Source organism: Carica papaya, chromosome 5, assembly GCF_054855325.1.
Source record: "Carica papaya isolate Zhongbai chromosome 5, ASM5485532v1, whole genome shotgun sequence".
Lineage (NCBI taxonomy): Eukaryota > Viridiplantae > Streptophyta > Magnoliopsida > Brassicales > Caricaceae > Carica > Carica papaya.
In genome coordinates this window covers 2,139,792-2,162,701 of record NC_142313.1, presented here as the reverse complement: position 1 = coordinate 2,162,701, position 22,910 = coordinate 2,139,792, and the positions used below count along the sequence as shown (strand labels likewise).

The 22,910-nt window shown below is 33.3% G+C and overlaps 5 protein-coding genes across 11 annotated transcripts; 2 read left to right on the top strand and 3 right to left on the bottom strand.

The window, feature by feature from the left end:
• The first annotated feature begins 3,169 nt into the window (after positions 1–3,169).
• UXS4 (UDP-xylose synthase 4) lies at positions 3,170–7,919 on the top strand. The gene is made up of 7 exons (XM_088219710.1): positions 3,170–3,965; positions 4,095–4,241; positions 4,764–4,843; positions 5,128–5,211; positions 5,342–5,416; positions 6,772–6,864; positions 7,348–7,919. The coding sequence occupies exons 1-7, from the start codon at positions 3,350–3,352 to the stop codon at positions 7,570–7,572; spliced, it is 1,320 nt and encodes a 439-aa protein (XP_088075836.1). The 5' UTR covers positions 3,170–3,349; the 3' UTR covers positions 7,573–7,919.
• A 1,007-nt stretch (positions 7,920–8,926) lies between these two features.
• LOC110821522 (Small nuclear ribonucleoprotein family protein) lies at positions 8,927–11,665 on the bottom strand. 3 transcript variants are annotated; one of them, XM_022051387.2, is made up of 6 exons: positions 11,522–11,665; positions 11,392–11,429; positions 10,806–10,830; positions 9,948–10,022; positions 9,412–9,516; positions 8,927–9,289 (listed from the first exon to the last, which is right to left on the bottom strand). In XM_022051387.2, exons 2-6 carry the CDS (start codon positions 11,394–11,396, stop codon positions 9,173–9,175), a joined length of 327 nt encoding a protein of 108 aa, XP_021907079.1. In that variant the 5' UTR covers positions 11,397–11,429; positions 11,522–11,665; the 3' UTR covers positions 8,927–9,172. The 3 variants fall into 3 exon arrangements, with proteins under 3 accessions (XP_021907079.1, XP_021907080.1, XP_088076305.1); XM_022051388.2 differs by having other exon boundaries at positions 11,541–11,559; XM_088220179.1 differs by having other exon boundaries at positions 11,392–11,532.
• Positions 11,666–11,868: 203 nt separating this feature from the next.
• LOC110821220 (alpha/beta-Hydrolases superfamily protein) lies at positions 11,869–15,746 on the bottom strand. 5 transcript variants are annotated; one of them, XM_022050973.2, is made up of 8 exons: positions 15,523–15,746; positions 15,198–15,288; positions 15,060–15,092; positions 13,237–13,383; positions 12,980–13,110; positions 12,757–12,894; positions 12,537–12,635; positions 11,869–12,369 (listed from the first exon to the last, which is right to left on the bottom strand). In XM_022050973.2, exons 1-8 carry the CDS (start codon positions 15,541–15,543, stop codon positions 11,950–11,952), a joined length of 1,080 nt encoding a protein of 359 aa, XP_021906665.1. In that variant the 5' UTR covers positions 15,544–15,746; the 3' UTR covers positions 11,869–11,949. The 5 variants fall into 5 exon arrangements, with proteins under 5 accessions (XP_021906665.1, XP_088075931.1, XP_088075932.1 ...); XM_088219805.1 differs by having other exon boundaries at positions 12,980–13,143; positions 15,523–15,688; XM_088219806.1 differs by having other exon boundaries at positions 12,980–13,143; positions 13,237–13,370; positions 15,523–15,662.
• An 849-nt stretch (positions 15,747–16,595) lies between these two features.
• On the bottom strand, positions 16,596–20,056 carry ATOEP16-4 (Mitochondrial import inner membrane translocase subunit Tim17/Tim22/Tim23 family protein). The gene is made up of 7 exons (XM_022051421.2): positions 19,905–20,056; positions 19,767–19,818; positions 19,631–19,662; positions 19,500–19,533; positions 19,084–19,151; positions 17,260–17,423; positions 16,596–17,132 (listed from the first exon to the last, which is right to left on the bottom strand). Exons 1-6 carry the CDS (start codon positions 19,974–19,976, stop codon positions 17,289–17,291), a joined length of 393 nt encoding a protein of 130 aa, XP_021907113.1. The 5' UTR covers positions 19,977–20,056; the 3' UTR covers positions 16,596–17,132; positions 17,260–17,288.
• A 946-nt stretch (positions 20,057–21,002) lies between these two features.
• Positions 21,003–22,617, top strand: LOC110821314 (large ribosomal subunit protein eL22z-like). The gene is made up of 2 exons (XM_022051109.2): positions 21,003–21,329; positions 22,283–22,617. Exons 1-2 carry the CDS (start codon positions 21,094–21,096, stop codon positions 22,422–22,424), a joined length of 378 nt encoding a protein of 125 aa, XP_021906801.2. The 5' UTR covers positions 21,003–21,093; the 3' UTR covers positions 22,425–22,617.
• Positions 22,618–22,910: the final 293 nt, after the last annotated feature.

Here is a 22,910-nt window from a genome sequence, read left to right as displayed (position 1 = left end):
CATAGTAATCACAGATAGGAAAAATTAAAAATTGGTAAAAAAATTGAAAAAATAACTAATAGAACCCTTAATTTAATGTAAATTTATTTAATATAAGGGAAGTCATTTACATATTTACATAACAAGTTTTTCAAAAGTAATCTATGAAAACTCATATTCATACCCTTTTTATTTTCACATATATGATGATAAGAGACGTTTACTTTTCATTTTTACCCCTGTATTGATACCCCTGAAGATCCATAGGGATATTCTCCTACTTGTGAACCCAATATCTAATTAAACAATTAATCAGTCGTCTCCATACTTCATTCGGTAATGGACACCCAAACATTCCACCAACTCGATACCTCATCCGGTATGAGGGTGAACCATATTTCTTAAACCTTACTGGTAAGAGACTTTCCAGTCTCATCCGACTGAAGTAACGTTCATAGTAGAGTTCTCTATATATCGGGCCTGTCCGCCATTTCTAGGGTACCAAATAAATCTTTCACATATAGGTTTCTATCAATATAATAATTAACCACACAATACCAATAGCTCGTTTTATATTCACAGATCATATAAAATTATACTAATGCTGATAGTATATAGCTAAATAAACCAGATAAATCGATAAGGCTATAGAAAATATAAGTTTAGAACACGTACCGTATAATAACAAGCAAACAAAGCAGTACAAGAAAATAAATAGAAAATCAGAACAATGGTGAACTAACTAATTATGCCTCCTCTAGTGACCTGTAATTATTTTTAGAGTTCTCTAATTTTTTTATAAAAATACACAATTATCGATTATTAAGCCCCAATTTACCGTAACGGAGAATATGGTGAGAGATCTTTATCCAAATTGGTGTTTTGGTACGTCGCATTGTTTACTACGCTTCCTAACAGGTACCGAATTTTTTAAATTTTTTTTGCAGAATCCAAAACACTTGTCACGTACCTAAAAATACCATAGAAATCCAAAATCGGTATCCAGAACTCATTTCGGCCAATTTTAGGGTTCAAGCAGGGTGTTGCCACCGTGGATATTATCTCAGTCGAACGGGGTTGAGAAGTCCCATACCAGAAGGAGTTGGGAGGTATAAGTTCACCTTCATACCGAACGGGGTATTGAGGCGTGGTATGTTTGGCGTTTATTACCGGACGGGGTATGAGGATGATCGGGTAAATTGATAAATTAAATATTGGGTCCACGTGTAGAGGGATCTTTATGGCCTCCCAGAGGAACGGGTAAACAGGTAAGAAAGTAAGTTTGCTGTTATTGTTCATTAAAATGTGTCATAAAGTGTTATCTTGGTTATTGTCTTCATAAGTCGATTTTGAAAACTCATAAGGGTAAATATGGAAATGGCTTTTATATTAAATAAATTTATTTGAAAATAGATTAATAGTTCTATTAGTTATTTTACGATTTTTATCAATATTTGATTTTCCATATTGATGTTAAGTGTGATATTTTTACTAGCTAATGTAGTTCATTCCTCTCATTTAATAATTTCAGATCAAGAAGACCAATATCAAAATCTTGAACAGTAAGAAGATTCCGAATAAAAGTTGTCTCTCGCATCCCATTAGAGTTGCCCAGCGGAGATTAACTCTATCGAATTTTTAAATGCGTGTTTTTTTTATTTATTTCGTTATTGAAACTTTTTTAAAAGAATATTTTTGTAGTCTTATTGGACATCTCAATTTATAATGTAAGAAATATAAACCCTAAACTCTTATTTATTTCTCCTATTACAATATATATTCATTTCCTTACGATTTTGAGTCTTTACATGAATTACCTACTAACATGATTGTACTCACCCTGATAGATATGTAAAAACTCATAAATTTTTAGTAATAAACAATTTAACATCATAAATTTACAACGTTAAATTTTTAAGAATTACTTTTACAAAAAACTTATAATTTTTACTAAATTTAAATTCTCAAATAACTTAAAGATTTCTCTCTCCTCAAAATTGAAATTAAACAATTTTTTTTTTGTTTGTAATCATATAAAGTGAATAAATAAATAAATAAAGATCCAAGTTCATTGTTCATCAAACAGGATCACTCCCCCTTTTCATGCACACGTAAAGTGGTCTCAATTTTTAAAATAATGAGTCAATTGAAAGTATTAAAAAAAAAAAAGCACCCAATATATATATATATATATATATACACACACATATATATAATTATAATAATATATAAAATATTAATTTTCTTAATAAATAAATAAATAAATAAATAAAAATAACGGTCCAAATAAGGCTTTTTTTCAGTGACTTTCAGTTGCACGAAATGGTGTTTAAAGAGTAGGATTAGGCGTTTTTATTGACTTTTCCTCCTCTGGGCGTTTTCTTCTACTCCTAGAATTGGGACAGCTTAGTTAACTTGTACTGTAATTACAAAAATACCCCTCCTTCTACAAATATTTAAACATAATTAAATTTAATTTAATTTATTAATTTCTACCCCACAATAATTATTTTTAACAGGAAAAAAATTAACAGTAATTAATTTAGTTAATTGTAGAATTCGATGTGATTAGTATTTGAAAAAAAACAAAAAAATATTTTTGTTAAAACTAAAAAAAATTAAATTAAATTTAACGAATTAATATTTGGAAATATTTATGGACTAAATATTGTCTGAACTAAAGATGGGTTTGTTTAAGAAGTTAATTAAAACAAATAAAACTGAATTAATTTGGACCATAATATATAATTAAAATTAAAATAGTAATTAATCATAAAATTAAAACAAACGGGGAAGATATTTATTTTAGTATATAAATATTCTGAATTTGGATTTAGTGTAACATTCTCTTGTAATTTATATGTAAATATATATATATATATATAATAAATTCGGGAATTAATGTCTTACACAAAAATACCAAACACCTTTAATTGATAAATTAGATTTTTTAATAATAATTATTAAATAATTAATTAAAAATTTAGAAAAAGTAACAAAAATTCAAACAACTTTAATTAATGAATAATTAATTTTATTAACCTAAAATTAATTCCTAAACTCTACCTAATTAAGACAACCATTTTAGTTTAATTAAAAAAAAATTATTCTATTTTGAAGAAAAAAGACGATGGCATTTCTGTAATAACACCCAACTCCTAATTCTTATTTAATCTCACTGCGCTTTCCAAGTCCCAAAAACCCCAAGAGGCGTTTCCAGAGAACCCGCAAATTTTCAGCTCCCCAGCGAGTCTCCGGCCATTTTACCCGACGAAGAAAACGCATGATATACATTGTGTCTGTAATCGATCTGAAAATTTACTTCCGGTTTTGAATTTGAATTGAGCAGAGAAGAGAAGGGGAGAGGAGAATGGGATCAGAGCTGATTTACAGGCGTCATGAGACTGATCACCCGGCCGCCGATGCCTACTCGCCGAAACCGATCAAGCCATGGTTCGAGATGATGCGACCGATTCGCTACGTGCTCCGAGAACAGAGACTCGTGTTCGTGCTCGTAGGCATTGCGGTGGCCACCTTGGTGTTCACCGTTTTTCCCTACACCCGTCCGGCGACGTACACGCAGAGCTACCGTGACCCGATCTTAGGGTCCGATTTCCCCCTGAGCGTTCCGGTTCAGAGAAAGACAAGTTACGAGTATGTTAACCGGGTCGGGTTCGGGTCAGCCGGCGGTAAGGTACCGCTGGGGCTGAAACGGAAGGGATTGAGGATTGTGGTGACGGGAGGGGCCGGATTCGTAGGATCTCACCTTGTGGACCGTCTGATCGAGAGAGGCGACAGTGTGATAGTGGTGGATAATTTCTTCACGGGGAGGAAAGAGAACGTGGTGCACCATTTCGGTAACCCGAATTTCGAGCTCATCCGACACGACGTCGTTGAGCCGCTCCTCCTGGAGGTTGACCAGATCTACCATCTCGCTTGCCCTGCTTCTCCTGTTCATTACAAGTTCAACCCAGTCAAGACGATTATATCCTTTTGGCGTTTCTTTTTCTCTGAATCAAACAAACTTGTTTCGATTTCGTGTGTTAATTCGTTTTTCATTTCTGGGTTTCCTTTTTCAAAATGAATTTTCCTTGACTGTGTCTGTGATGGGTACAAGACGAATGTGGTTGGGACACTGAACATGCTTGGTCTGGCAAAGAGAGTTGGAGCAAGGTTTTTGCTGACCAGCACCAGTGAGGTGTACGGTGATCCTCTGCAACATCCTCAGGTGGAGACTTACTGGGGCAACGTTAATCCCATCGGTACTTTCTCATTCTTTCTCCTCCCCATTATTATATTATTATATATATATTTTATCTTATACGAATTACTATCACTATTCTTCCTGAAATTCCGGTCACCGGAATCTCGAGACCCTCGTGTCTGTTGCAAACGGTGGGTCTTGAGTTTTTAAAGATCTGTAACCGGTGGTTACAGGTCCCTGAATCTCAGAGGGTTCCAGCTGGGGTTTTCAATCCTCAGTCTTCATCCCAGAACGACACGCCGCGCAATCGATAAAAAACCCAGTTGAAACGATTTTCATTTTCTTTAAATTCGGTCAAAAATTGTTTCCGATTTAAAGAAAAGTCAAGTACTTTCGGCTGTGTGGGTGGCTGGCTGGCTGGCTGGCGAACATGTGTTGGTAAAATTTGGGGATTTGAATTTTTGTATCCGGCGGAGTTTGTGTTTAATTAATTAACTTATAATTATAATTAATGCGAGATTAATAATGTATTTAATTAATTATAACAAATAAAAAGTATGGCTGGTGTTTTGGTTGACAGGTGTCCGCAGTTGTTACGACGAGGGAAAGCGAACAGCAGAAACTCTGACCATGGACTACCACAGAGGAGCCGAAGTCGAGGTTGGTTGCCACCTTTTTCTTCCTCTTATGATTTTTCACTTTTAATAAAGGCAAATTTATTAATTAGTATTTTAATTTTTTAATTATTCATTGGATCATAATTAATTTTTATACATAATTTAATAAATAAAATATACGAATTTTTAATTAAAAAAAATTTTATAGTGCTTTAGTATTGCATAAAGTATTGTGATATAATTATTTACCTCTGTATACAAGTAATACAGAGTGTTCTTTTTGGAGCTAAACTGCTAATTCTTTTTTAATTAATACTTGTTTTACAGGTAAGAATTGCAAGAATTTTCAACACTTACGGGCCCAGAATGTGCATAGATGATGGTCGTGTTGTTAGCAATTTTGTTGCTCAGGTATGTAAATATCGATCTGGTATGACGGTAGGATGTGATTATTTAATATCTAATAAATTTGTTTAAGGGGTTTAATAATTGATTAATTACTTAATTAATTACTTATTAACCATAACTGCAACAATGCCAGGCATTAAGGAAGGAACCCTTAACTGTTTATGGTGACGGCAAGCAAACAAGAAGTTTCCAGTACGTTTCTGATCTGGTAAGAACTACTGTTTCTTCTTCTTCTTCTTTTAATGCAGGGTAATTTTTCCTTTTAAAAAAATAACGACTGAATTTTGTATTTTTCATGTTGTCTGCTTGTGTGCAAGTTCATATATACATACTCAGAACTATCTGTGTGAATTGAGCAAATGCTTTTCAAATTTTCATAAAGTTTGACAGAACTTAAAAACGAACTTGAAAATTAAGAAACAAAACTCGAGAATTTACTTGGCATAAACATGCATAATTGACCCAGTTGGGGGATATATGGGAAATCTCACTCATGCTCTTTCCCCTCTGAAGTCTAGGGAACACCCTCTTGGAAATCTTAATCCCTTGGCAAATTGACAGATCCTCTCCTTTATACTCAATCGAAGTCGAAATGTGTACTTGAATTGGCTTTAAGCCAAATATACTATTCCACTCATAAGTCACAAGCATACCAAAATCAGGTCCAAGAAGTCTTCTTGAAAATCTATAATGCCTTATAAGTTACAAGCATGGCATCTCCTAAAAAAACTGTCTAACATTTTACTGTAATTTAGTAAGTTCATATACGAAACACTATACAAAGTACTAGAAAATTACTTGAATTACAATATGAACTGTCTGAATTACTATGAAATACTAGAAGATTACCCGAAGACATGGTGCCTTCAAGATACGATAATAAAACTCCTAGTATTATACTTTATGTGATTATCTTTAGGTTTGATATTAAAATCTCTGACCAGCAACGGCAGTGGGTGAGGTGACCCAAATTGGGCACATCCAAGTTTTTCTGGGGCAACATTTTGTTTCACTCAAGAAACACCTGTCATGTGATCATAACCAAACTAGGACCTCATTGGGCCAACCACCTTTATTACCTTTGCCGTACTGTCAGTACTCTGGTATCAATTCTGCTCCAAATGCACTGCCTACTCTTCTTCCAAACAATTAAACATGGCAGTACATGAATAAATGAGTGTGGGTCCTTGGTGACCCTTTAATCTATAAGTAGTAAATATGGTTTGTTTAAATTTGTTGAGCAAATTGTTCGTGATGCACCAGAGACTTAGTTCAGTGGTGAGTCCAATTTTTAAATTGGCTGGTGTTATATGTATTTCCTAATTCAAGGATAGAACTGTTTTATTGTAAAAAAAAAATTATGCGTAGAACTAATGTCAACACTTATTCTTGTATGATAGAAGTTTTTACTAATTTCAAAACCTAGTCTTGTATGATAGAAGTTTTTGCATAGAATAACTGTTTAGAGGGGGTACCGAGAACGAGCTTGGTATCTTCAGGTAGTCTTATAAGTAGTATTTAATTGTTACATTTGCTAAATACATTTTATGCATGTTGGAACAGGTGGAGGGCTTAATGCGCCTTATGGAAGGGGAGCATGTCGGGCCATTCAATCTCGGAAATCCTGGTGAATTCACCATGCTTGAGCTTGCTAAGGTGAGTATATTACTTTCCTGGACAGCACCATAAACTGAATTTTTGCTCTTTTCATTGTCAGATTAAAAGATACTAATAGGTTTTCCCTAGCTCTGGGTTTTCTTTTTTTCCTTTTGGTTTGGGGGTGGGGAGAAAGCCCCAGGTTTACCCAGTGTACAGAATATGAATAAGATTACATTCCTGCTTCATATGAGTGAGCATGATAGTTAAATTACTCAACTTTAGTAATAAAATTATGAAATAGGAGAAGCTTTATTAATGTATAAACAATAGATTCAACTCTTTCCTATCAACTTTTAGAGTAATTTGCTAGAGTAAATTATTTCACAATTTATCAGATTCAATCCAGTACCATTTCTGTTACGTGCAAATGCCAAGTTGATCGATCTAGTCCCCCAAACTCGGTTTGTGTCAGAATGCTAGGATCGATTGCTAGAGTAACTTTTTCTGTCTGATTTGTTAAACAAAAATGTGTCGGTACAGGTGGTTCAAGAAACAATTGATCCAAATGCAAGAATAGAGTTCAGGCCGAACACAGAAGATGACCCGCACAAGAGGAAGCCTGACATCACAAAGGCTAAGGAGCTTCTGGGTTGGGAACCAAAGGTGTCTCTCCGGAAAGGTCTCCCTCAAATGGTGAAAGATTTCCGGCAACGCATATTCGGTGACCGAAAAGAAGCCGCTGCCAGTACTCTGACAACATCTTAAACATGAGTATAATACCTATAGGCTCGTAAGCAAGTAAAGGGAGGAGGAAAAGTGCAGGAACAAAGAGATTTTATTTAAGACCGAGATCAAAATTTTAATCTACAGGTGCAGGAATAGTGCAGAGAAACTGAAGGTTGTCTAATCTCTTTGGAGTAGGTTTTGGGTTATCTTTTTTTTTTTTTTTGGGAAAAAAAAAACAAATTTATTGCATACTTAATTTTGTTTTTTAATTGGTTCTTTGTTTTGTTGTTGTTTATCTTCGACTTTAGAAGACAGTAAACTGGGGGGCAAGCCCAGAAATAACACCTTACCCCATATATATTTACTATTTTTAATGTGGTTTTGTACATTTTTGTTTATTCTTTCCCGAGTATTGAGAATCTTTTGGACAAAGAAAGATAGTTATTTATACCCAAATGCCTCATCACATCTTTAATGACAAAGTAAATTCTTCAAGCACCATTAACATAAAGTTTTGTATCAGCAATATGATTTTACTGTAACATCTCCTTAAAAATTACTTATATACTAATAACTGTATTAGAACTGTAAAAGCATACTTAGACAATATAACAATATCTAACTTGTAATGTTTAATTTAGTAAAATTAAAACTAAATTGTGTTACGCATTTAGTAAAAAGAAACATTCAGTACAAATTAATTTTTTTTTTTTTTAAATTCAGATAGATAGAACGGATTAGCACTCAGTTTAATTTCTTAATTTCTCCTAAAAAAAAGTTACATTTAAGAAAAATTTATAAGTTTTATATAAGAAAAATTAAAAGAATAATAAAAATCAATTTAAAAATGGTAAAAACTAACTTTCTCAATTTCCCGTGAAATTTTGTAAAAATTTAATTTCATCATTTTTAATAAAATTCATATTTTTTCATAATTACATCAAGTTCCAAATATAATCTCAGAATAACGGTGCTAATTTTTTTCTTTATAACAAAAAAAAAAAAAATCATGCATGCTGAATGATCAAATTCAAATCCGCTTGTCACGGAAAGAGCGTAAGGTATGTTTTAAGGCATACCCGCCGAATTCACATGTTGCGTCAGTTCTTGCACGACAACTTGAAAGACGGCCACAGATTCACACCTTGCCGACTTTGGAATTAAACCTGTAGACAATTCCAAATCTTAAGGGGTAGACAACCAACCAACAATCTGATTTATTGGCTTTCTGGAGTACAATAGTTTCCTATTCTGTAAGGCACGCATAATTTTATGTTATATTTTGTCTCCACGTACCCGCAGGCTCATCGGGTTGGTCTAATGTTGCCAAAAGAGAGCTATTCCACAGGGCAAGAAGGCACATTTCGTGCAAAATTGGTTCGTCCAACCCAGCTTGACAACACGATCCCACCGTAAATATCACGGTTAATATACTAATTTTGAAAAGAAAAATAACTTTACTACATGAGCAATCCATCTAGAATTTAGAAAAACTAGAGGTTTTGTTTGAGTATTAGAATAGGTTCAAGTAAAATCGCACATAGGGCGTACGAGTTTCTTGTTCTTGCTTCTTTAAAACAAAGGTCATATTAGTCATCGCGGTGTCTGACCTAGTGCAGACGGAAGAAACTTCTATATCTCATTTTGGATTTCTCAGGACAATGATAACTGAGTCTCCTCGGAGAAACATCTTACTGATGAACCTGTCTTTGTTAACGGGAAGAGCTTTCTTCTTTCCTTTTCCAGTTTTTGGCACCTGAAGCAAGTGAAAGCAATACATATATATATATATATAAATTTAGATGAAGCATTTTTTGGCAAATACTATCTCAAGAGATGAAGGAACAAAGAAAGATTCCCCAGATGTGAATCACTGACCTCAGTCCACATCTCTCTGACATTCTCAAGAACCATGTTGCAGTGACGATCAAATGCCCTCACCCGCCCAAGAAGCTTCTTATTGTTTCGGCAGTTAATTAACACCTAAAATTTCAACATATAAAATCACAAATCCATCATCAAAACCTGAAATCCATGATCACTCAACAATTCAATTTATGATCATCAGAAACAGAAAACTCCAGGCAAAGAGTACTGAAAGAAAGGAGCTCTTCAGGAATTTCTAGAATTGGGCTAGGCAGGAGCAACATCTACAATATTTACTAGCCATGCTCGGATGCAAAAACAATATTTGATTTATAATATGTCCTCATGCCCAGTAGAAAAGTTAATCTGGGCACAGAATTCACTTTAGAAGGTAAACTACAGCCTGATTAACCATTAAACCACCCATGACTGGGTTTGGGATTTTTCCAAACATCCAATCAAGCCAGTACTTCAATTGGACCACTCTATCAAAATTCGAAAGTGAAAGACAATAATATCCCACCAGTGGTTATTAAAATAACAAATACCTGGGTGTTGTTTTTGACACTCATCATGAGAACTGAGAGTGGCCCGGTGTTGAATTCCTCTTCCTCATTCTTCCCCTGTCATGAAAGCTACAGTTAAGCACTACAAACTTCAAATTCTGTATACAAACTGCATCCAGTCAAAAAACCTACAAAACAAAATGATACAAGGATAATGCTGCAATATTTAAGAAAACTGAGATTTAATTCAATGCAGATTGTACTGATGACTGATTAGGTCAGCACATTACTTAACAATTTTACATAACATAATGACTAATAATAACCAAAGTCAAACAAACAGCACAGTGTAATTGGGATTTAGAAGATAGGGACTGGGTTACTAGAAACATAAAAGGGGAATGTCCACGAAATCAATCCATCAACAGGCGCTTTTAGGCTACATCCAGAACAAATTCAGAAATAATGTGGAATTCCTTTGCAAATTCATGCTTAGTTTAATTAAAAGGTGAAATTTGTACTAAGATTGAAAAGAAAATTGAGTATATATTGAATTTCATATAGAATTGGAATATTATCTTTCAAATCCAATCAAAATTGAAAAAAATTTAGAATACGTCGCTCCAATTTAATACAAGTTTCATGTGAACTCAATTTTTATTATTTTAAGCAGTACTCTTACCGTCTTTTAGTTAAACTGGATGATAAAAGAATTCCACACAAATTTAACATTTATTCCAAAAGCCTTAGTTGCAGACTTGTAATAACAACCATAAATGTGTTTGTGTATCGGGAGGGGAGGGGATATTTGTCATAAAGGACCAAGTGTGAAATTGTGCCTTCTGATCATGTCAATAGAGTAGTTTGCAAGCATACTGGTAGAGAAGTAAGATGACTTACAGTGGTATCTTCATCCATTGGCTTACTGCAAAAGAGATGAAAAACAAAAAACCAAGGGAAAAGAGTTGAGATCTATCAGTCATGGTTTTTCCATAGAAGTTTACTCATAAGACTCAACAAACAGGGCTCTCTGACATCTTTACTTAACGAATATTTAATACTATGATTTCAGAGACGTAGTTCATTGATAAGACTCAACAAAAACGACTGTATGCCTTCCTTTGAGATTACTAACCAATAGACTGTAACCAGCAACAAATAAGTATTGTCGTAAACAAAGTCAGCAATACATATGATTTCAAGGTAATTAAAGTCTTAAAAACCTTAAACATTTAAGACGTTTCGTAATTGACGGCATAACTTCATGAATTATGTACTTCAATTGCAGAAAACGCCATTACAGAAAGTTGCTAATGTCTACCTACATACACGGTTGTACTCACGAAAAGGAAAGAGAAAGAGAAACAGAACGTTAAATCGCGCTTACGCAACTCAATGACCAAGTGATTCGCTAGACAACAAGCCCTAGCCAGCTGCGAAATGAGAAAATGGCTTAGAGAGAGAGAGAGAGAGAGGGAGAGCATACCTCATGGCGACCGAATGTAGGATTTATTTCAGGCAAACCTGCAGATTGAGAGGATATAGGGTTCAGATAGAGAAAATGTGTAATGGAATTTGAAAAATGAATAGACAAGAGGAAGGGCTCAGAGAAATACAGAGTTAGGGTTTAAGCACGGAGGAGTTCGAGACGGTGCAGATTACTGAGAGCGCCGAGGGTGTATTTTCTTGGGTCTGCGGACTGTTTAAAAGCACGAAAGAAGAACGGGCCCATTTAATTTATAGACCTCCGTACTCTGGGCCATGTAATGATTTTCAATATTTATTCTTTTTATAGATATTGAATATTATTTATTATCATGTTAATTATAAATGCTTTTTTAAATCTATTTTCAATTAAATTATTTTATGAAAATTAAATTAAAAATACGACAACATCTAATTTGGTTGTTTATTTCTCATTTAATATTAAATTTTAGTTATTTAATATAAATATATATAATAATTTACTAATAATTCAAATATTCAATACGTCTTAGAAAGATATAATTGTTTCGATTTGATAATTACACGATCTTATACATTCTTACATTGCAGATTGATGAAAAAATCGAACACGAGAACCTTTCTTCCATCCGCACAATCGAAATCTGCCACGAGAGTCGTGATTTCCTCGATGATCCGTAGATTTTGTAATTTCATCACAATGATCGATTTGAATAATATTATCGTTACGATCAATATTGTCCATGGGTCCGACTGCTACTTCTGTAGTCGAATTAATAGTAGTAGCAGTGACAATGTGACGGTCAAGCCAGGCAATGATATCGGCAAAAACGATTTCGATGTTATAATCCGGTTCGCCAGAGGTGAGACCGTGCCACATCCCGGGATATAGTTTGATACTCTTGTCTTCACTACTGGCTTTCTGGTACAACGCCTTGCTTACCTCTGGTTCTGTTATTGAATCTGCTTCTCCGTGCAACACAAAGAATGGCATTCTCACCTGTTCATCAGCAATACATATTAGATATGTATATATATATATATGTACCTCTATCATAATTCTATACTTATTATTACGAATAATGTTTTGTATAATATTGATTCTTTATAATATTATATATATAAAAAAACAAATATAACTGTACTGTAAGATAGTATTATGATTACCTCATGTAAAGTGTCCTCTAGGTTCATGCTGGTCCTCAGCATTTCCAGAGCTGTTTTCAGCCTTGGCTTGTCTTGGTATATCAACTTGTTGCTTCTTATCTATTGAACATAACTAAAATCAAATGAAATATATACATACATATATATACATATTCCCATATTAGTATATATAACTATATACATATATATATATATATAGGCAGACCGCAGAGATAAAAACCTCTTCTCGCTTAACAGGGTCTTTGAAAGCAGTGTCAATGACGTCCTTTGTGGGGACAATCTTCCATTTGGGTATGATCTCTTCCACTCTTGTCAATATATTCACCACTACTGGGTGCGGCTTCACTTTCTCTGATATCTACATTAAAATGATTAGCTACATAAATCAATACATATATATAAATATACGTATATGTACAGGTAGAGTTGGCCTTTAAGGTTACCTTACACATGGGGGCGACCAGAACGGCGCCGTTCCAGAACCGAGGGTCCTTTTTGTGGAGCAACAAGGCCACTGCACCTCCCATCGACTCTCCATACAAGAACCTGCCTTTGTCTCTGTATTCTTCCTGTGCTGCACGCATGGAGTCACTAATTTTAATCGTACCTAAGAAAATCAACCTAAATATTTTATATTATATATAGTGAAATTTTAAATACGTATTATATAACATGTGTGTGTGTATATATGTACGTATACCACAAATTGACTTGAAAAAATTATCGCAGTCGTTAATGATGTTATCGAACTTTTTGATGTAGCATCGAGCACCTCTGGACCGTCCATGCCCTTCGTAGTCCATCCCGAACACAGCGTACCCCGCGGAGGCTAACCTGCTTCCACATTCTACAAATAAATAATTTTATTAATTAAGTGATACATATATATATATATATTAATTATAATATAATTTTTTTAATAAAAATATATTACAAAATTTTATAATTCCGAAATTTTTTAATCAAATTATTTATAATTTATTTAATTAAGAAAATACAAAATTAAGTATTGATGAGAGGAGGTGATAGTTTAAACAATTTGATTGTCGGGTAACCTAATTCACCAACCTATCCGGTTGACCCACAAATTAATTAATTCTATATTACCGATTTGGAAAATCAGAACCCACCATTACCCTATTTATAAAAGTAAAGTTATTGTTCGTGCAATCTTATATCTGAAAGTAAATTCCAATACTTTTAGAAAAAAAGTTGGAGGATTTTAAAATAAATATTTTTGTTTGTGTATATAGGCTACATATGGGTGTTTATATATCTGTCTGTGTGTGTCTGTGTGTGTGTCTGTGTGTGTCTGTGTGTGTGTGTCTGTGTGTGTCTGTGTCTGTGTCTGTGTCTGTCTGTGCGTGTCTGTGTGTGTGTCTGTGTGTGTCTGTGCGTGTAGGCTACATTGGGTAAGATGGTGTGTTGGAGGGTGATGGGCGTCTCATGGTAAAAGAGAGAAGGCTCGCTCACGTATGGTGACAGACAAAAAGCCATGAATGCCACTCCATCATCATAAATGAAAAAGTCGAAGAGTGAAAGATGCAATGCACGGTGATCAGTGATCACTCACCTCATGGCCAGCCCCTGGTCTACTATTCCAATAATAAGGACAAACTATACACACATCCATATATAGATACATCTCAAGCCTGTTATATATTGTAAATTATAATATAACAATATGGGCACAGATTTTCAAATCTTGCCAACTTTATCTTCTACGTTGTTTTGTCTGATTATTAATTTTCAATTACTAACTTTAATATTTAGATACTGTCACACCATATGATTTCGGTAAAAAAAATTTAAAAAGTAACAGTTAAAAAAGAGAAGAAGTGAATTTCAACTTAATGTATTGTAAGCATGTGATAAAGCAAGTGGTAAATATGGAGTACGTTGATTCATGTATCTAAATATATGTGTCTATATACATATACATATACATATATATATATATATGTATGTATGTTCTGAAATTGGCAAAAGTTAATCTTTGGGTAATAGCTTTTTATTTTCTATGAATAGAAAGTCAAAACAACCCACTTGGGTGAAATAAAAACAACCCAATACAAAATTTTAATGATCATGCATGTTAGGTGACTGAGAAGTTGAAAACCATTAAAATCTTCTTTAGTGTTGAATTAGTGATACGCTTTCCACGCATATATATACATATATATATATGTATATATACACACAACACACCCACACTACTACTGTATTACTTTACTATTAAATTTGACTGCTTAACTTTCTTCTGCGTGTGCAAGATGAGAGAAAAGTTAATGAAACAGAGACTTTTTGCCTAAAAAGGTATTAAAGCAATTGCTTGAAAAAGATTCAAGTAGATGATAAGGCAAAACAATTTAAAAATACCAGGAAAAAGCTAGATATACATGTGTGTATATATATAGTATATGCATATAAATATAGTATGAGAGAAGAAGAGTATATATATATATATATATATATATATTTTTTTTTAAGAAAAAAGAAGAAGAGTAGATATTATTAAATTACCTCTCATGAAACCACTGCATTCCATGCCGTATCCTGAAATGTGATAATGTGAAAACAAATAATTCAAAAATGAATCAAACAATGAGTCAACAGCCAAACAGAGACTAAAATAACTAAAACGAATCCATTAAAGAGTACCATGGCAGAGGAAAACAAGAGCCTTGGGAGTAGAAAAAGGCAACCATCTGCAAGTAAAGAGCTGTACTCCTCTTGAATTCCTAATATATCCCTGTATATTTGTATGTGTGTGGATATATATATATATATATATATGCACAGTTCAAATTAATACGAATATATATATATATATGTATAGTTCAATTAGTAGGAATCCTCCATTAACGAAATGTTAAAGCAGAAAGCGAGATACGCGATAATGAAGAGAAGAGAAAGGGAATATTCAAAAAATTCGATCGAGATGTAATATAAAAAATATATATGTATATGTATATCTGTACTATACCTCCTGATATTCGACTACCATGATTTTGATTGATTAAGCAGAGAGAAACGATTTGAAGATGCGCGGAGCTGAAATTTGCGGCAGAGGAAGAAGGAAGAGAAACCGCTTCTAGAGAGATAGCGAGAGAGAAGAGCTTCTGTAAAAGCTGAATATGTGAAAGCCTTCGAGAGAGAGAGAGAGAGAGAGAGAGAGAGGGGAGAGAGATAAAAGCTGAAGATATGAAAGCACTTTTTCGGATAGCAGAGGCAGAAGAGGGAGATGATTATTTCTTCATGAAAGTAGGAGCCCAAAGCGAAGGTTGAGGAAGATGAAACGTGTGGATTAGGCCCATGCCTTTCTATCTGTAATTTAATAAATAATATTTTTTTTATAAATAAAAAATTTATTTTAAAATTTTAATTTATTGTAAATATTTAACTAAAATAATTAATTATAAAATATTTATTTTATTTAAAAATATTATTAAATTTATTCATATATTCCTGTTAATATATTAATAAAATTTATTAAATTAAATATTGTAATAGAGAACTGATTTTATAATAGTCGTCCCAATCATAAGTATAATATAAAACATGATATAGATAAGTATACAGTATACAATATATATATACACATATATGTATATACATAGATATATCAAGTACCGAGACGTAGATAGATTATACATACTAAGCGGTGCATGCATGAAAGAGATAGTTATCCCTTCCTACAATCAATTTTCTTTTAAAATTTTTTTAACATTAATTAATATATTTTATTAATAAAATCACATCATATACATTATTTATAAAAATATACCTAAAATATAATATTGAATTAATTAAATGATACAAATATTTTTAATTAATTTATTTCTATATAAATATTAGATGGTGAATGGAGGGAGTGAGTAGGGATTAGTTTCTTTCTTGGTTTACATTTATAAATATATTTTTTATTTTTAATTTCTTAATACTATCATTAAGAACTAAACATCAATTACATTCTTGATTAACACAAGTGTGTGACATAATTATCACTGTAAACAAAAGAACTCAAAATGACTTCTGCATAATTAAAAGCAATCAATCTCAGGATTAAGTCCTTTTGGATTCTTCAAAATCTCTCCTTTTAATGATAAGGAGGCAATTACCCACCTTCCAACAACCTTCGAGTCGAGAGAAAACAGTTAGCAAGAAAGAAAAGGTAAAGACTAGAGAGGGATTCGAGTCAAAATCATCACGATACTCGAAAAAATAACTTCGACATATTCTTGGGAAGTACAAAAGAGTAAGGAGGTGATATAAGAACACCCATGAAAATTAGGATCATCCTCCTTCCTCGATGACTATACCTGAGATTTGAATCAAAATCACGATACTCGAGAAAATAACTTTTGACATATTCTTGGGAAGAATAGAAGAGTAAGGAGGCAATATATGTGCTTGATATAAGAGCACCCACAAAAATTAGGATCATCTTCCTTCCTCAGTGACTATACCTGAGATTCAAGCCGAAATCACAATACTCGGAAAGTAACTTTGAAATATTCTTGGGAAGAACAATATGCGTTTGATATAAGAACACCCACAAAAATTAGGATCATCTTCCTTCCTCAATGACTATACCTGAGATTCAAGCCGAAATCATGATACTCAGAAAATAACTTCAACATATTCTTGGGAAGAACAATATGTGTTTGATATAAGAACATCCACGAAAATTAGGATCATCTTCCTTCCTCAATGACTATACCTGAGATTGTTGCCAGCACGGCAATGTATTCAAGTTGTTTTGGAGTAGTTAGCAGCCACGCTAAAGGCGGATACCAGGCCTGCGGTCCCAATAACATTAGTCCAGCTTCTTGTCCCAGCCGCAACAACTGCCCCTGCTGCAGCACCAGCAACCAAAGCATTTACCTGAGCAATGAGAAGAATTAGACATGTTAGCTTGTAATAGTTGAGAAGGCAATCAATCTATGTCGGAGAGCAAGTAAATTTAGTTTGTAGCGATACAAATAAGGAGCTGGATCTTCATCTTACGAAATTAAATGGGGAGATTATAGGCGCTCAAGAACATTTAAAGTTATTAGTCAGTTTAGTGCAACAAAGTTGGCAATCTCCTACATCGTATCTTTTTCGTGGAATGGCGCCTTCAATCCATGAAAATCCCACAATTGTTTGCTTTGTCATCAATACTATTAGATGTTTTCTTACAGATTTCTAAGATTCTAAGCATGCAACCTCCCATAGCTAACAACATCTCTTTAAATTTATGGAGCAGTGATTTTAAGTGACAGCAAATACCCAGATGACTTAAGGCCTAGTTTGGAAGCTGTGAACAGGTTCAACTCCCACCATAACATGCTTAACTAACGAAGGAAATGGGAAAATCTGTGTTTCAATCACAAAAATACTATATTTGAAAAACAAATGTAAATTATTTGGAGAGGGAAAACAAACGTTTTAGCCATGTATATTTTCTCTCAAATCAATTACAGTTCCATGTTGTCCAAGGCACTCTCTTCAATCATTTCAATCATTAGTATGTTTGTTTCAACAAATGACTGTACCAACATCTAACCAACTACTGACGAAAGAAACATATGGGTAAAACTATTACAAGTTTTTAATCCAGACATAACTAACGACTGTTTCTTCAAGTAGAAATTGTGAGAGATATAACATATCAGAATCATTACATGACATGGTTAGCTGAGCTGGATAATAGAAAGTCTTGCAAAATATGACATCATCTTCAACAGAAGCTTATATCAATCATGCTCCCACTTCACCAAAAATTAATTCTCATAGGTTGAAATCATAGCTAAAGGCGAAAGATTACAATAACAACAGGCCTATAATCCTGATTCAATGACAGACACTCCTCATTCAATTCCATAATCAGTGTTCCATATTGGATTTTTCACTCCCTAAAACAAAATTCACCGTTGACACATCATGTATCTGGGCACCACCTAGTGCTCAACATAACCAGATCTAATGTCAGGGACAAGCAGCTTCGACGATAATTCAATTATAACACGCCAATCTAATAAACTGAGAGTTATAACTAAAATAAGCAGTATTGTGCTTTTCAAATTTATGAAAATTTTATCTCTCTGGCTCAATTGGAGGAATGGTTTCCCATGATGAGAAAAAAAAAATCCTAGAGGTTTCTCAAATAGGGTCCCTTCAGATTATTTCCCTTTCTGTAAACCAAGCAAAGCTTGAAACACATCTTTTCAACCATTTCAAATTAACAAGCATGCTTGGCATTGTGTTAGAACCCACGACACAATACATCCAACTTACAGGTTTTTCTCCACGTCGAATGTAGCTTGCTAAATTAATCAAACAATTCATACTGGACCCCAAAGTTACCTTTTCACAACCTAAAAATAAGCAATGTGTACTTTTACTATCTCCTACTCTATTCAGACTCTCTTGCCTGAAAAGTTGCCTCAAAATGAAACACCTCAACAAGATAACAATTCCAAAAATTATGTTTGTGTTACTGTCAGGCAAATGCATATATTCTGAAACCTAAACAAATAAGGAACTCAATAATACAACTAACCCAATCATTACGTCCTCGATATCTTTGAATCCCACAATGAGTCATGGTAAAAATACCAGCTACAAGACCTGAAGTAAAACCAGCAGGAGAAATGCAAATCAGAAGTTGATGTGAACATGAAGATGACAATCCTTCAAGCATTAGACTAGACATATCCGCTAAAAAAATGGTAGAATAATAACTCTGATCTGATCTTTTACATATCAGAATAATCTCTTATCTCATCAAACAAGGCAATCCTACTACTAATCCAAACATCCTACGTTATTCTATACCCTTTTTCCAGTTTATGGAAACTAACTAAGCTCCATGTTCATATAATAATCTATTCTATGCATTAGCTAGTCATAAATGATCTCCAAATTTCCTGCAGATATAGAGAACCCTAATTACAGAGGCAGCGTTAAAAACTTTACCGCATTGAAAGCTAAATTTGCCAACAGACTTGGCCTGCAAAATGAAATCGGAACAATGTGTAAATTACAAAAAGCAAACACGTGGTTAGTCAAAACTGATAGTAACCAGTAAAGCAAAATTCCTCTCGTACCACAAAGGAAGCTTGAGAGACGCCAGTTAGACCTGTATAAGAAGGAGCTCAGCTATGGCGGAAACTACAGCCAAAAAGAAGTCGAAAAAGCGGTTCAATACGAATTAATAAGCAGAAAAATGATTAGACAGCTAACCCCTGCTACGAGCCTCGCGTGGTCCTGTGCAGAGTCCCCAGATAGCACCGGCCTGAAATTTTGAATTGAAGTTAGAGCAGCGAAGCGTTTGGTACTCTGTTCATGAGAATTAAAAAGCAAAGTTCAGTGTTCGATTACCGTGCCTACACGAATTATGGATTCCACCGCGAGGGAGGAACAGGGTATGTTTCCGTAGAGCTCTTCCTCCATCTTCTTCCTGTAATTTCACTTCCCTTCGGGAGGAAGCCAGAAAGGGGGACGTAGAATTGGACCCCACACAAATATGTGTCAAAACGATGTCATTTTGAAACAAGAAAGCTGTTAATTGCTTTTTTTTTTTTTTCTTATTTAAATTTTTATTATTGGTCTGAAAAAATATATTTATAAGTTAAAAAAATAAATAAACATTTGAGCTAAATTTAAATTTAATTTTTTTTAAATAAAATTTTTTTCTAAAAATTATCACTAACAAGTTCCTAACAATACTTTTGACATTATAATTTAAACTTTAATAAATACATAAAATTTGTTATTAAAAATATAGAGATTGTCGTATGAATGTATTATTAATATGATTTATAATATTTAAATCAATATATTTAATATTTAATTTATTAATATATTAATAATTTTAAATTTTAAAATTTTTTAAAATTATTACTAATGTAACAGTCAAACTCATAATTATTTATTTTTATATATTAAAATTTAAATTTTATTAAATAAATAAAATTTATTATTAAAAACATATAATTTATCATATTAATATATTATTATATAATTTATAACATTATAAATTTAAATTAATAGATATAATATTTAATTTATTAATATATTAACAAACTTACAATTATCAAATTATGTTATGTACAAGCGAGTTATTATAATTTAGAATAAAAAATAGTTTATAATAATTAATTTTTTTTAATTAATATAACCCCAATAAATAAATACATAATAAATTTTTTTAGTAAAAATATTAAAAATTTATAATAATATTTATTTATTTTAATAAATTAATAATGATAAATACCAATTGAATTAGAAAAAACATTTATATTTTAATTTTCAATTTTGTGATTAAGAAAATGTCAAATCTACAATATATTCGTTTTATTTTCTTAAATATTACAAAAAAACCGGACGAATTTCTGAACCGAACCGGTTCGGTTCAGTCGATCCATTCAGACAACATACGCCCACCAAAACCCTAGGACTAACTTCGCTTCTCACCATTTATATATTTGAAGAGACTGCTAACGAAGACTGTTTTCTGCTCCATATTAGGGCTTTTGATTGAGTTGTTTACAGAGCAAGATCAATCAAAATGAGTCGGGGCGCAGCAGCAGCTGGTGGCGCGAAGGGGAAGAAGAAGGGAGCCACCTTCGTGATCGACTGCGGGAAGCCGGTCGAGGATAAGATTATGGAGATTGCCTCTCTCGAGAAGTTTCTCCAGGAGAGGATCAAGGTCGGCGGGAAAACCGGCGCTCTCGGCGATTCCGTCACCGTCGTCCGTGACAAGAATAAGATCACTGTCAATGCCGAGTCCGCCTTCTCTAAAAGGTACTGTCTTTCTTTTACATCTAGGGTCTGTAATTTGCTTAAAGTTAAGATTCGTGACTATAACTTGGTTTTAGGGTTTGTAGTTTTAGACTTTAAATTAATTCTTGGAGGTAGACGATTGCAGTTCATCGGTTTACATTTGGGGTTTTTTAGGATAACAGGTAAGTAGATATGATGGATTAATGTCTTGAAGCAGCTTAAGGCTCTATCCTGTATTTTGATTTGTATCTTTCAATTGGGGTTTTCTTGAATCTGAAATGGAAAGTAGTTGGAAAAAAACCTGATAATTTCGAAGTCGTGACTGATAAATTGGATGAAATTTTGAGAAATGTGTCTTTTCAGTTAGAAACCATGAGTTTATTTGGATTTTGAATAGGGACTCGGAACAAAATTTGAAATATGATATTCTGGCAACATGGAGGTAGTGATTGGCTTATCTTAAAGTGGAAGAACTTACGCGCTATGGACTCTATAAACTCTGAGATTTTGAATTATTAAACTTCCTCTTGGAGAAAAAAGAGAGAATGAAATTAAAGTTATGAGTTTTGAGTCAGTAAGCGCTTATAATTGTTATTTAGTTCAGTAAGAAGTTGAAAATTTTTGGGGAATTAGTCAATATTATGTAGCATAGTTCTTAATTTTCCAACTCAATATATATAATAAGTGATAGGCTAACATTTTTGCAGTAATCAGCTATTACTTCAGAAACGAGTTCGGTACATTATCCGGTTAATGTATTATCTCATTCTTAACGATGCTGATGAATGATGTACTGTAGGATTGAGGTATACCGCTGCTGAGTTATTGCAATGGCACCCTAGTCGCTTCAAGTTATCAACCATTTGCTTTGTACATGTTTGATTTTTATCGTGCTGCAATCTTTCTATGCATAAGCTTCGAGATAATGTGAGCCATGGTGTTCATTATGTTCAAATTTTGCATATTGGTTACAGGTACCTCAAGTACTTGACTAAGAAGTACTTGAAGAAGCACAATGTGCGGGATTGGCTTCGCGTTGTTGCTTCCAACAAAGACAGAAATGTTTACGAACTACGGTACTTCAACATTGAGAACGAGGGTGAGGAGGAAGACTAAGGATCCGGTTCTGCGTCTTTGCATTATTAACTCTTTAGATTTCTTGTTGTTCTAGGGCATGTCTTTTCCTTCACGGGTGTCGAATCTACGGGTTTCTTGTATTACTTCTTTGGAAATTTTGGTTGCGTATATTTGGATCTTATGTCATTCCATGCGGTAGATTATATTAATAGAAAGCACATTTATTCTAGTATTTTGGCAGTACCTTTTTTTATCTCATTGTTGCTTAGATCTTTTCCTTGGCTGGTTTCTAGCTTGGTATCCTAAGTTTCTCCATTTTGCTTGACAAATTTAGGTTTGAGCCGGCTTTTCTTGAGTGAAAAAAAAATGTCATAAAATTTGAGCCAAAAAATTATAAGTTATATGGATAGTTATAGTCCAGTTCATATTGGCTAGATTTTGAATAATTTCAAACTATATAAAATTAAAATTTTAAAAATATAGTTTTGATTTTTTAGTATAAATGTATATTTTTTATTAATTAAA

What these genes read in the sequence shown, in the direction of transcription:
- UXS4 (XM_088219710.1), top strand. Translation starts at nt 3,350, where the DNA reads ATGGGATCAGAGCTGATTTACAGGCGTCATGAGACTGATCACCCGGCC. An exon ending in CAACCCAGTCAAGACGATTA is followed by an intron (nt 3,966 to 4,094) that starts TATCCTTTTGGC and finishes GTGATGGGTACA; the next exon opens with AGACGAATGTGGTTGGGACA. An exon ending in CCATGCTTGAGCTTGCTAAG is followed by an intron (nt 6,865 to 7,347) that starts GTGAGTATATTA and finishes GTGTCGGTACAG; the next exon opens with GTGGTTCAAGAAACAATTGA.
- LOC110821522 (XM_022051387.2), bottom strand. An exon ending in GTGTCAAAAACAACACCCAG is followed by an intron (nt 9,517 to 9,947) that starts GTATTTGTTATT and finishes TTGAAATTTTAG; the next exon opens with GTGTTAATTAACTGCCGAAA. An exon ending in TCAGAGAGATGTGGACTGAG is followed by an intron (nt 9,290 to 9,411) that starts GTCAGTGATTCA and finishes CACTTGCTTCAG; the next exon opens with GTGCCAAAAACTGGAAAAGG.
- LOC110821220 (XM_088219805.1), bottom strand. Translation starts at nt 15,543, where the DNA reads ATGGTAGTCGAATATCAGGAG. An exon ending in TCTTGTTTTCCTCTGCCATG is followed by an intron (nt 15,093 to 15,197) that starts GTACTCTTTAAT and finishes ATCACATTTCAG; the next exon opens with GATACGGCATGGAATGCAGT. An exon ending in ACCCTGTTAAGCGAGAAGAG is followed by an intron (nt 12,636 to 12,756) that starts GTTTTTATCTCT and finishes TATGTTCAATAG; the next exon opens with ATAAGAAGCAACAAGTTGAT.
- ATOEP16-4 (XM_022051421.2), bottom strand. Translation starts at nt 19,976, where the DNA reads ATGGAGGAAGAGCTCTACGGAAACATACCCTGTTCCTCCCTCGCGGTG. An exon ending in ACGCGAGGCTCGTAGCAGGG is followed by an intron (nt 19,663 to 19,766) that starts GTTAGCTGTCTA and finishes CTTCTTATACAG; the next exon opens with GTCTAACTGGCGTCTCTCAA. An exon ending in CAAATTTAGCTTTCAATGCG is followed by an intron (nt 19,152 to 19,499) that starts GTAAAGTTTTTA and finishes GTTTTACTTCAG; the next exon opens with GTCTTGTAGCTGGTATTTTT.
- LOC110821314 (XM_022051109.2), top strand. Translation starts at nt 21,094, where the DNA reads ATGAGTCGGGGCGCAGCAGCAGCTGGTGGCGCGAAGGGGAAGAAGAAG. An exon ending in GAGTCCGCCTTCTCTAAAAG is followed by an intron (nt 21,330 to 22,282) that starts GTACTGTCTTTC and finishes TATTGGTTACAG; the next exon opens with GTACCTCAAGTACTTGACTA.